Below are 13,606 nucleotides of genomic sequence, written 5' to 3' on the forward strand. Positions count from 1 at the left end.
GAACTGCGAAGACTGACCTTGTGTTATAGAATGTGTGATGTGACATTGTCAGGCAGTTAGTCGCAAGCTATTGTTCACTCGCTCACTCACTCACTTGCTTACTCACTCACTCCCTCATTCACTGACTCCCTTACTCACTCACTCAGAGTGCGTCTCAATTCTTTCTACTTCCTTTTCCCTCATACGTTCTGATCTGGAAGAATTGGAAAGGTGAAAGTTAATCCTCCATTTGGTTTCAGACATTATTATTTTCACCTGTCCAAACTTTACATATAATTGCAGATGATGGAAAGTAAGCCAATTGAGACGCACGCAACGGCAGTTTATATCTCACCCGGTCACTCCCCACTGTCAAAATATGTTAATCACTCATTCAATCATTTAATGCTCACTACGCAGAAATATACTCGGTACAGTTTGTTTTTTCATGTGAACTTGTATGTGGTATGTTTGGTGTGTATGCACGCACTTGTGTGTTTGTACGTGCGTGCATGTGTGTCCATATGTTTGTTTGTGGCGTGTGTGCACATGCATGTGTATGTGTGATAGAGGGGAATAATACAAGACTGTGTCTAAATCTAGGTAACAGTGTGTGCGTATCTGTGTTCAGGCTTCACTGAGCATGCCATTGCAAAACCACAGCTATTACTGTTTACCTCCACTTTCCTTCCCATGAAACTGGAGTTTCATTTGAAACAGCATGAATAATTAATAAATGCAAGATAGGACTGATGACTCTAGCACAGTAGAATGGATGTAGAGTGAGAGTGAAAGAGCAATAAAGATTGGGAAAGATGGAAAGAGAGAGTGGGGGGTTGGGGAGAACGAGAGATAAAGAGAGTGAAAGAGGAATAAAGTGGAGAGAGGGATATAGGGAGAAAGATGGATAGAGTGGGAGAGTTGTCAGTATGTCTCTCCAAGCCAAGGGAAGGGAAGAGCCTAACAAGACAGCGTGTAGCTAGACTGAACATTGTGCTGAGTCACAGGGAGGTGTAATGGAGTCTGCGCGTGTGTGTGCGTGCTTGCGACTGACTGGTCGTGGGTGGGTGCGTGCGACTGTCTGGTCAGTGGGTGGGTGGGTGATATCTTCCTGCTGAGACTGCAGACTGCCTCAGGCCTTTCTACACATCTGAGGGATTTGGATTAATGGAAAGTAGGAGATGCTTTAAGTTTCAGATGCTAATTCAAGTCCACCACGGTGCTTAAGTGGTGCTAAGATGGGATTCTGAGTCTTAGAGATGTGTTGAATGTTCTGTAGGATTGTATAAGTTATGTAAGACACATGTAAATGGTACACCTTCTCATGACAGTAAGTGGTAAATTGGAAAGAGTTGATAGTAAAATTTGGATAGTAAAATTTGATTCTGATGGAGCTGACTTGTGTAGGGTTGTGCTACGTAATTCACGTATGGTTGTGCTGGTCATGTCTATGACGCGAAGAATACAGCGTGTTTTACCAGTTTGCTTTGGGCAGCATCTCATTCCAAAAAGTTGTTCCCTTCCTTGCAGCCTTGCTAGATCTGATTTTAAAATGGGTGTAAGCAAAATAGAAGAAGCTAGCTGGAGCTACTACTTACACCAACTCAATTGTCTCAGATCTGCAGGGGGGTTGAACAAGGGCAGAGGGAAAGGGACAACAACCAGCCCGTATTTGTTCCCACACAATAGCGGCCCACTTTATATTTCCAAAAGAATCACATTATAATTAAATAATTTGATTAAATTAAAATAACTTTAATTCACTGGCTAATTAACTATTAATTGATTTCAGGAATGCATGCTTTCAGCATTTTTAGGTGACGAAGCATACAAATGTGCATTAGCAATGTATAATTATTTAATTGCATATTTGATGTGTTTTTGCCTGCCATAATTCATTTTGTATTGAGCAAGGACGTGCTTATGTGGAAAAGGTGTTAATCAACAGTTTGTGTCCTTTTTAATAGATTCACATTGTGTTTCTATACAAACAAAATACATTCCTAATCATAATATTTTATTTAGCTTATATAGTGCTTTTCAGTACAAAAAATAATCTCAAAGTGCTAAAAAAAGCTAAATAAACAAGCACAGCATTGTAAAAACAAATGAACACACGTCCAAATAGAGAGAAATCTATTTGGGGACATAATATTACTATGAATAACATTAGGATGGAATAAATTAAACCAACACCCAACATGATTGATTAACCCATTTGTGTCTTCTACCGAGATAAATGTACAACTCATCTCCTATACTTAATTATTGTTTAGCATTTTAAGCACTGTACACTTTTCACTAAGTGGCAAATATAGTGGCAAAGTAACTGACCATGTTTTTTTTAGGTTTGTAAGATTAGTTCTGCATCTTGGAGGAAATAGTAATTGAGTTATCTTTGGCTTAGGAGTGTTGTCTTATGTTATAGGTTATAATAGGATATGTAAGGTCTGGCGGGACTTGAGGACTGCACTTTTGCTTCGTAAAAGGTATGGTTTATATGTGTTTCCTACATGCTGTTTGGACTCGTTTCTCCCTTGTGTTTAAAGCAGGGTTCTCAAACTACAAGCCCGTAGGCCAAATGCGGCCCGCAAGCTGCTTTAATGTGGATGGTACTTGTCAATTGTCTCTACATGTTTATGTTCGGCATTCTCAGACTGTTTGAGGACTGAACCTTACGCTGGGAATACACTACACAATTCTAAAATCTTAACAACTTGGACGTGCGCCGATTTCCTTGTCCCAAATATTTAATTCTGTCCATCCTCAACCCCAGGTTGCTCACATTACACAATGATTCCCTATTTGATCTTGCCCTGAGTTTCTTGGTTGTCATAGGAAAAAAATGCTGACACGCAAACAGTGAACTGGTTTATTAGTGTGCACATTGTGTGCAGAAACTTTTTTTTTTAAAGAGACCGAGGAGCAGAATATGGACTTAATTCTATATTATCATTATTATTTCATATTTTCTTTTTGGTTTTGATCATGCTAGGATGCAGATGTAATATTGGTGCCCCAGCTGGGTGGAGATTTCACTTAAGGACCAATGGAATGGTCTAAAATAAGCAAACTCCGCTCATCCGGGTCACCGGGCCATATAAAACGAACTTGCCCATTGAAAAGGCATTGTGCTCTCTCCACAGCTCCACCAATCTATCTTCCATCACCTCAGTCCACACGGTGTGTGTTGCTGTTGCTTTCTTCTTCGCCATCATTGTTGGTCTCACATGCTGAGCCCTCATTGGCCATTGTCAGCAGTCCTTGCCCAATCGCGTCGTAGCACTGCACATACTACAAGATGTACGACCAAAAGTCTGAAAATTATCGGACAACCGACAGGGATCTGGAGAACTGAACAGCCATCATCGGTGTGTCCTTGACTCGCTCAAACTTCGTGAGTCCCAACGTACTAATCCTAGCCCTAGTTCATAGAATTTCACCCCGATCATGGAAATTTGTCTGGGACGGCAAAAAATGTGGCGAATTTGTGGCCAAAAAAATTGAGTAGTGTATGCCCGGCATTGTGGACTTTTCAGGCTTATTATAGGACATCGGCCCCCTCAGAGTCACTACTGACATACTGTGGAGCTTAACACCCAAACCCCCTGAGATAGGAAGTGGTTGAACCCAGGGCCAGTCAGGTTCCCCCGACTCAGCCCAATCCAATCCCTTTGGATTGTCAGCAAGCCCCAAAGCACTGGTGTGGATAGCCTTATTGGCGAGATTAACATTGTCGGAGGAAGGAGCAAGCGAGGGAACGAGAGAGACTTCCCCACTGTGCCTTGGTGTCACTTGGAGGCTCTGTAGATTACAGACAGGCACACTGAGATATCTCCTCCGCCTTCTGTGTGAGGGTTAAGTATACAGGGTTGCATGGAGACATGGCCGCTGGAGATATCATAGAAGTAAAGGAGAGACGAGAACAGGAAAGCGCTGCTTCTGTCTGCTTTGTGTCACAAAGGGATTTGCTGATGTGTGGTGTGTGTGTGTGTGTGTGTGTGTGTGTGTGTGTGTGTGTGTGTGTGTGTGTGTGTGTGTGTGTGTGTGCACGCACGTGCATGCTCATGCCTGTGTGTGTTTGTGCGTAGGGGCGATGGGTCCAAGGATCCTATCGTTGAGATGAGAACGGAAGAGGAGAGAATAACTAACCACGATGGGAGCCCAGTGCACGAACCCAACGAGACTACACCTCTCACAGAGCCTGAGTAAGGAACCAGAACCACTAGGGTTCTAAGGCCCTGTCCACCCTAATGCTGCGTTTAGATGGTACGAGGTAGACGGCAAATCGGATGTCATTGTTTTCAATGACAGCACAATGGTAAATGCCCGTTGAGCCAGGTGGTGAATGCCGTCAGTAGCCACGGTAGAAGGGACTTGCCCCGCAGAGTTCAAATATTTTGACCTTTGCAGTAGTGTTGTTTTCTACCGGATGTTAATTTGCACTTATTGTTTACTGAAATTACCATAGCAACGCATACTGTCGTGTTGGCTTGCTTTTGACGTCACCCTTTTTCTTGCGTTCTTGTCCAGCTATGCTCACTGGTATGACGTTATTTTGTGTCCCTCGTCTAAACGTAGCATAATGTAACCCCAACCTAACCCAAATATGCAGCCCTATTAGTAGAAAATGGCACTTTAGCTGAAGTTGACAGGAAGCATAAGGAGTTGGTGTTTTAGTGTGTTTTCTAGGTCTTGGTTTATGGTGTTGCCCTTGCACTCACTTAACTGATATCATTTATGGACATGGTTATAGGTTGTAGTGGTGGACTGGACATATAGTCGTGGAAATGTGCTTTAGTATGAAAGAGTATGGTGAATTCAGGCCACATCCATGTCCAGTCAGTCAAGAGCCTTCTACAGTACATGGTTCAACAGCCAGGGGCCAAAGGTCAAAGTTTAGTTCATCTTACAGCAGGCCTCTTCAACCAAAGCGTGTCCCTTGCCAATGGGATCGTTGAACGCTACTGGATTTGATAGTTGTAGTGTTGTCTTTAATCGACTGAGCTTGTATGAGTACTGTAAATGAATCATGTGTAGATTGTTCGTTGTTGTATTTCCGGCGTTATAGATGAGGGATTGTTTTTGTTACATCATTTTTTGTTTGTGTATTTTTTTATGTATGTTCAGTAAGTGAATTGAGTGCTGTTGAAACTTGATATTATAAACCACTATATTAATATATTGATCAAGTAAATGTATTAATTAGACAGTCAGTCAGGTAGTGTTAACTTTGAATGTATTACATGCATTGAGTAGCAGTAGAGGGCCGCTACTTATGTTATGGATGCATCATTCTCCATCGTATTCACTCTATGCTGCCATGGAAACTACCACTCATCCCACCTCTTATAGTTCACCAATAAGGATGCATGCTCTGTATGCGTGTATGTAAATGCATTATCTAAATGTCATATCAAAATGTATAAGTTTCACAGGGTGATTAAGTCCTTTCACATTTCTATGTATTGATTGTTTGAGCGTCTTCTCTGTACTGTTACCGTAATTAACAATGAACAGCCATGGTCATGAGTGAGACGTGGGTTGAGTGAAATGTGTAGTTATAATTAACCCTTTCATCTGAGGTCTCTCACTCAGACGTGTCTGTCTCCTTTGTCTCTCTCCCACAGGAAGCTACCGCTGAAGGAGGAGAACGGGAAGGAGACGCTCAAGCCCGACATGATCGAGATCAAAGTGCACAGTGACAACAGCATCCACACAAAGCAAGACGACAGTAAAGCATAAAATGTGTGTGCCCTCTCGCCCCTCGCCGCAAACGAGAACATTTCGGAGCATCCTACCCTGAGACCAAAACACAGAATAAACACGACACATAAAAAAATATGATGATATCTCTTATATGTCCATAAGGGCCCAGAGAAAAATGAAAAGTGTAAATACAAATAATAGAGAGGAAGACCCCAACAACAAGCGTTTTTATGTGACTAATCAATGATGTTGTTTCTATCCAAGATGGCTCCAGTCGAAGACACTTCGTGTTGATCAGTGATTGTAATATTGTTTCGTTTTTTCCCTCTGACTTTGGTTTTGTTGTTGTTTTTTTATGCCTTGGCCGTTGCTTATCCATTGCTTTTATTTCTTTTCCTTCCCCCTCTTATTCAATCCCCATTTGCAAAAACACACCCGATCCTACACACATACATACACACACGAACACATACACACATACACACCAAAGCTCTCTGTATTAAGGATAAGTACCGCCACTATCGACTCCCACTCAAGTCTACTGTGCCTGGTAAAAAGATCTCCTACAGTAGCATTTACAGAGTAAGCTACCCTGTCCTCACTGCAGCAGTCTCGTCTGTATTCTATTGCGGCTCTGGTCTAAGATGTGATGTCTGGGCTGTCCTGTCTAATGCTTGTGTACTACGTTACATCCGCCCCTGTATGCCCACTCCTCTTTGAGCTTCCGGCTCAGAGAATGTTGAGCTAACTCATCGGTTATGCCACCCTTTTGATTTGTTTTTCTTTTAAAGAAGATGAAAAAATTAACAGGTACTGTAAAGGTGCCTTTGCACATTGTAGTGATACTCGTCTTGGTGTGTCTGAATGTGTCTGCTGTTATGAGTGTGAGAGCTATTTTTGTGTAAATATATTTAGCATATTTGATCAAAATCGTTTGCGTTAACTATGCAGACTGTCTCCATTATTTTACTAATGTACCATGTATTTCCATAAGGTGACAGCATGACAGGAAAAAAAATCTCTGATAACAGCTATTTGTTAGCCAGTCGGAAATAATCCCCCAAGATCCATTATAGTTCTAGGTGGTTACATCTGGGAGGACCACATGGTCTGTGTGGTCAGGAAGTTAGCCAGGAAATTTAAAATATTTTGAACAGAATATGAGCATAGTTACACCTGCCACTGTTGACCAATGAGCTGGCTTCATTGTAAGGATTGTGCAAGGTTGTGTTTTAGCACGGGTTTTGATGGTGATGCCATGAGTACTGCTGTTTTTTGGCAGAAAATGAATCTGTACCGGGCCCTTGGAGTTATAGGTAATGTTTCCTGTGTATTTGTTAACCGTCTTCATGGTGTATCTGTAACCAGGCTACAGCTCTTGTTATCTTGCACCTCAAAACACAACAATAAACAACAGAGACAATTTTGTGTTATTTTATGTTTACTCTGCTTTAAATTGAATGTTTTTGCCGTTCAATTTTTTTTAAATACATTTTTTCTCAAAGACAGGAAAAAAAACAGTTGATGTTGACATGAAATTGAAATGTGAAAATAATGTGGTTGTCATACAGTTCTGTGAGTAGTTATTGGGGGGAAAAAAGTAGTCTATAAAAAGAAAAAGACGGTCATGTCCAATATTGTTTGTTTAATTTGAAAGTTGTGCCATCATTCTATTGACTAAAGGCAAAAACCAATGAATGTTGAATTGTTCTGTTCTCAACTGTTAAAGACTAGACTTCAACACACGGGCACACACATGAAGTATTTCAGTCATGTTTTTTAGATACACTTAATTTATAGTTGATTTTAGTTTAATGCCAATATTAATGATCGAAAACCAATAACTTTTTTCTGTTCATTTTCTTTCTCTGATGTTGTCATGTAAATAGGTAAAGAAAAAAAAGATATTTTCCAAAGCTCTTATGTAAATAGACCCGGAAAAGATTAGTCTTTTTTCAAAAGCAAAAACAGGCTTTCTTGTGTGAACGCTCTCCAGCTGAAGAAATGCTTATTTTAGTTCTGGTCCGACAGTTCAGTGACGACGTGACAGTGGTCTTTACTATTCATCACTTTACCCTCAAGAAAACACACACACAGTGGGACCTTAGGTCACTTCACAGCATTTCAATGGAGGCTGTAATTAAGATAATAGCATGCCTTGGTTTTCCCACGGCCCATTGTCCCCCTGGACCCTTGCTGCAATGGCAACAGTGTAAACCATTAAATTAAAATGTAATAGGAGGCTTGTTTGCCATTAGCCGAGGGAGCGGTACACATGATCTTTGGTGACTGGACTGTTCCTTGCAGAGTCGACGTGACGGACACCGTCGTGCTGCCCATTAGTTTGTAATGACCCTGTCGTTAATTATACAGTGGCGCTGGGAATGCTGGGTAGTAGTAGTATTTGCCACTGCTTGAGAGCTAGGTGGACTCTGACAGTTAGCTCTGCTAGGGTAACGAGGGTTTTAGCACAGGCAGCATACAGTATTTGAGCACTGAAATGTGTGTGATACCGCGTGTGTATGCGTGCCTGTACATGTAAGTATAAGTCCATGTGTGCTGCGTGCGTGTGCTGTGTGTGTCTTAAGAATTTAAAAATGGATTATCATGTATATCGCTGTCATCAATTCTCTGGCTGGAGCGCTCTGCATGTGTGTCTGAGAATCCCCTCTACCCCTCTTTGCTCCATAGGTTTTACCCCATAAAACTGCCTTTGTTTTCTCTCCCAAAGCACGATTGGTAAACTGTACCTGCAGTCCTGGAGTTGCTCTGTAGCCTGTTAAGACAACTGTAAATAGGGAGCACATTGCCTGATGGCCATGAGATTTGTACATGTTATTTTATATCTGAATATGAGTCTATTCCCCCGTTCCCTCCTCCCACATCTCTCCCCCTCGGACTCCGTCTCAGTCTGTCTCCATAGAGAGTACTGGTGTGTTTCTAGCTCTGTGTATTGTGTCCCCGCCTCTTGTCCCCCCCAGACTGAGTGTGCTTACGCAGGGGGTGGAAACTGTCGATGTGGCCGTAACCCGTGGAACACCCTGTAACAAACCTCCTGTCATTTTATCAGCTGTAAATAAACATGTCCTGGTGAAAGATGATGCATGTGGGAGTCGGTCATTCAGTAGGTTTCATCTCATTGTTTTTTATCTTGGTTGTGGTTTTACTACATTTGGTGACCCGTGTGAGGAGAATTAAAGAATAATTGTTTGTGTCCCAAATGGTACCCTGAAGTGCACTATATAGGGAATAGGGTGTCATTTGGGACACCGGCATCCTCATACAGGGCACAGAGTGTAGTGGTGCAACACAACACTTGAATGGGAATTGATTCAAGGTCAGACCTGGGTTCAAATACATTCATATTTAAGCATTTGTATTTCAAACACTTATTTTCTTTGTATTGGTATATTTCCAAATACATTCCAATATTCAACTACTTGTATTTTCAAGGACAAAATATTCAAATACTCACTTCGAAATGTATGCAAAAGTAATTGAAATACAATAAATAGTATTTTAACTGAGAATACTCCCAAGACACCATTATTTTGCATGCTTTTGCACTTTATGCAAATTCAGTAAGTGCAGATTTCTAGATAAACCTCAATCGCATCGAGGTCGCTTCCAAACCATATCAGCCTGCCACGGATGACAGGGACCGAGCAAAACATAATCAACTCGATTCTATTTCAAGAGACAAAGTGTTTTATTAACGATAATTTACCAAAACAAACTTAGAGCTCTGCTCAAAGGGCTCCAAATGGTTCAAAATAAGAGACAACGAGAACTGAAGTCTTTTCTAACCAAGCTGCCCCCTCTTCAAACCTCATTTGAAGTTTATATATAACATGTACTCACACTACTTGCCTCTCTCCTCGCTGCTCTGTTTTCCCTACAAGAGGGCTCTGTTCACTGATGGTTTGATGTGACTTTGAGGGCTTCTCTCTGTTCTCTCGCGATGTTAATGGCCTTTTCACCAAATTGGCTGAAACCAGTTCAAGGTAGGGTGACCCAAATATGAAAAATGAATAACTGGTACATTGATCAAGTTTGATCATAAATGTATTGGTCCCCTCCCCCCATGTCAAACAATTTGAATCAGGAGGCAGGCATTACCATGGTTTTATTTCCGGCTTTATGCAAAAAAGACAGAAAATTACGATATGGTCATGCATGTGCAGTGCACATTAAGAGTGAAATTGCTTTATCAGTTGGGGAGAACATTCGATAGGTCTTGCCAGGAAGCTAATCCTGAAGACGGATGCTGTTCCATTGTTGACAGTGGATCTTGCAAGCGCTGACCATAATGTAAGTATCAGTGTTTGATGAGCCTGACATGTTAGCCAAAATTTTAGGGGGATTGGGGGCTAACGTTAGATAATGCAACTGTGGATGCTTTGACTTGTGAACCGTGTATTTTCTGTAACACACCTTATAGTCACTATATGGTTTTTGTTCTTCCATCCCTAAGCCCCCTACATTGAGTCTTAGAACTACCAGCACACAGCTGGCATGAAGGAATGTTGTCCACAAAAGGAGTTGCGGTGTGTATAGTATTTGTAAATTACCTCAAGTCATATTTTGCCATCTCCTTTTGACTTTCCACTATCACCAAGCTGTAATGATAGACATTTTAGAAAATTCAACATCTACTCTCTCTGCACAGCTTCCCAGGCAACCACCGCAGCTTGAATGCTGTGATATAAAATCAGCTTTCCCAAGGCAAAGAAGGGGGGATATGCTGTGAAGCGTGTGAAGACAGACCCAACATACTGTATGTCATTGTTATTCATTCATAGAATGAGTAGATCACTCCATCAACAAATTGATAGCATCATAACTCTGAATGGTAAATAAAAGGAAATCAAATTCATTAACCATTTTACAAAATATTACAGGCTCTTGGCTTTCCTCTTCAACGAGGTCACCCTTGATCCAGCACCATATATGAGGAAGCTGTGCGAGATGTCCATCCCAGGGCCCCTGTCTGCCCAGTGTGAGAGGCCTGACAAGGAGGAGGCCATAGATGGATTTGTCTACCTCTTCAATCTTGGGGGTGACTGAAGCCAAATGCTTGACTGAAGCCTACTTGACTGAAGTGGGATACATGGGTCCCCCTCCTGTCCCCCTCCCCTCCCCATCAATCTCTATAGTTGGTTGCATTTCCTAAAGCCTAAGTTATTCATTTTTACTTGAAAAACCCATAAAAAAAGAAACCTCCTCGCACTGTCAACTGAGTTTATTTTCAGCAAACATAACATGTGTAAATATTTGTATGAACATAACAAGATTCAACAACTGAGACATAAACTGAACAAGTTCCACAGACATGTGACTAACAGAAATTGAATAATATGTCCCTGAACAAAGGGGGGGTCAAAATCAAAAGTAACAGTCAGTATCTGATGTGGCCAGCAGCTGCATTAAGTACCGAAGTGCATCTCCTCATGGACTGCACCAGATTTGCCAGTTCTTGCTGTGAGATGTTACCCCACTCTTCCACTAAGGCACCTGCAAGGTCCCAGACATTTCTGGGGGGAATGGCCCTAGGCCTCACCCTCCAATCCAACAGGTCCCGGACGTGCTCAATGGGATTGAGATCTGGGCTCTTCGCTGGCCATGGCAGAACACTGACATTCCTGTCTTGCATTGTCATGCTGGAGGGTCATGTCACACCGCCCAAGACCATGACAGACCCTCGACCTCCAAATCGATCCCGCTCCAGAGTACAGGCCTCGGTGTAACGCACATTCCTTCTACGATAAACGCATATCCGACCATCACCCCTGGTGAGCCAGAACCGCGACTCGTCAGTGAAGAGCACTTTTTGCCAGTCCTGTCTGGTCCAGCGACGGTGGGTTTGTGCCCATAGGCGACGTTGTTGCCGGTGATGTCTGGTGAGGACCTGCCTTACAACAGGCCTACAAGCCCTCAGTCCAGCCTCTCTCAGCCTTTTGCGGACAGTCTGAGCACTGATGGAGGGATTGTGCGTTCCTGGTGTAACTCAGGCAGTTTTTGTTGCCATCCTGTACCTGTTCCGTAGATGTGATGTTCGGATGTACCGATCCTATGCAGGTGTTGTTACACGTGGTCTGCCACTGCGAGGACGATCAGCTGTCTGTCGTGTCTCCCTATTGCACTGTCTTAAGCGTCTCACAGCAGTACGGACATTGCAATTTATTGCCCTGGCCACATCTGCAGTCCTCATGCCTCCTTGCAGCATGCCTAAGGCACGTTCATGCAGATGAGCAGGGACCCTGGGCATCTTTCTTTTGGTGTTTTTCAGAGTAAGTTGAAAGGCCTCTTTAGTTTCTTAAGTTTTCATAACTGAGACCTTAATTGCCTACCGTCTATAAGCTGTTAGTGTTTTAACGACCGTTCTACAGGTGCATGTTCATTACTTGTTTATGAGTCATTGAACAAGCATGGGAAACAGTGTTTAAACCATTTACAATGAAGATCTGTGAAGTTATTTGGATTTTTACAAATTAACTTTGAAAGACGGGGTCCTGAAAAAGGGATGTTTGTTTTTTTGCTGAGTTTATATCACATTTTGTTTCTTCGTATTGTTTTTTTTCAAGCTTTCGGATGGGAGATGAATGTTAGAAATTGTACGATTCAATGAGTTGCACACTGTAGGCCGACCGGGTGCCTATATTAGGCTTGTGGCTCTACTTCTTTTTTTTATGTCAAATGATGTCTCACCATTATTTTGCACCTTTATTTCTCATGAGTGTTCATGTTGATCAATATTTTGTCTATGCTGGCCTATTGTAAATCAAATCAAACTTTATTTGTCACATGCGCCAAATACAACAAGTGTATACCTTACCGTGAAATGCTTACTTACAAGCCCGTAACCAACAGTGCAGTTCCAAAAAGAGTTAAGATAATATTTACCAAATAAACTAAAGTAAAAAATTATAAAGTAACGCAATAAAATAACAATAACGAGGCTATGTACAGGGGTAAAAAGCAAGTAGCAGCAGTGTACAAAACAAATGGAGGGGGCTGGAGGTGTCATTGTAAAATAGTCCGGTGGCAATTTGATTAATTGTTCAGCAGGTTTATGGCTTGGGGTAGAAGCTGTTAATGAGGGCCTGTTTGGCCCGCCTTTTCCTGCAGTCCACGATCAGTTCCTCACATTGAGGGAGAGGTTGTTGTTCTGGCACCACACTGCCAGGTCTCTGACCTCCTCCCTATAGGCCCTCCCTATAGTCTCATTGTTGTCGGTGATTAGGCCTACCACTGTTGTGTCGTCAGCAAGCTTAATGATGGTGTTTGGTCACGCAGTCATCGGTGAACAGGGAGTACAGGCGGGGACTAAGTACATACCCCTGATGGGCCCCAGTGTTGAGGATCAGCGTGGCAGACATGTTGTTGCCTACGCTTACCGCCTGGGGGCTGCCTGTCAGCAAGTCCAGGACCCAGTTGCAGAGGGAGGCGTTTAGTCCCAAGGGTGCTTAGCTTAGTGATGAGCTTCGTGGGCACTATGGTGTTGAACAATGAGCTGTAGTCAATGAACAGCATTTTCACATAAGTGTTCCTTTTGTCCAGGTGGGAAAGGGCAGTGTGGAGTCCGATTGAGATTGCATTCACTTCCTTGGGCACAGGGACTATGGTGGTCTGCTTGAAACATGTAGGTATTACAGACTTGGTCAGGGAGAGGTTGAAAATGTCAGTGATGACACTTACCAGTTGATCCGCGCATGCTTTGAGTACATGTCCTGGTTATCCGTCTGGCCCTGCGGCTTTGTGAATGTTGACCTGTTTAACCTCTATGGGCTAGGTGGGACGCTTGCGTCCCACCTACGTAACAGCCACTACCAGCCTGTGGCGCGATTTTCAAAACCTTCAAAATCCTATTACTTCAATTTCTCAAACATATGACTATTTTACAGCCATTTAAAGACAA

The 13,606-nt window shown here is 42.4% G+C and overlaps 1 protein-coding gene across 2 annotated transcripts in view; it reads left to right on the forward strand.

Moving 5' to 3' along the window:
• ncam2a (neural cell adhesion molecule 2a) overlaps positions 1–8,789 on the forward strand; it is a 433,491-nt gene extending 424,702 nt beyond the window's left edge. The window contains exons 16-17 of one of the 2 annotated variants that reach the window (XM_014151337.3): positions 4,071–4,187; positions 5,610–8,789. In XM_014151337.3, coding sequence (XP_014006812.3) covers positions 4,071–4,187; positions 5,610–5,724 — 232 coding nt within the window. In that variant the 3' untranslated portion in view covers positions 5,725–8,789. The remainder of the gene's footprint in view (positions 1–4,070; positions 4,188–5,609) is intronic. The other variant, XM_014151338.3, reaches the window with a different exon arrangement.
• The last annotated feature ends 4,817 nt before the right edge of the window (positions 8,790–13,606 follow it).

The sequence above is a fragment of the Salmo salar genome, chromosome 17 (assembly GCF_965601325.2).
Source record: "Salmo salar chromosome 17, fSalSal1, whole genome shotgun sequence".
Taxonomy (NCBI): Eukaryota; Metazoa; Chordata; class Actinopteri; order Salmoniformes; family Salmonidae; genus Salmo; species Salmo salar.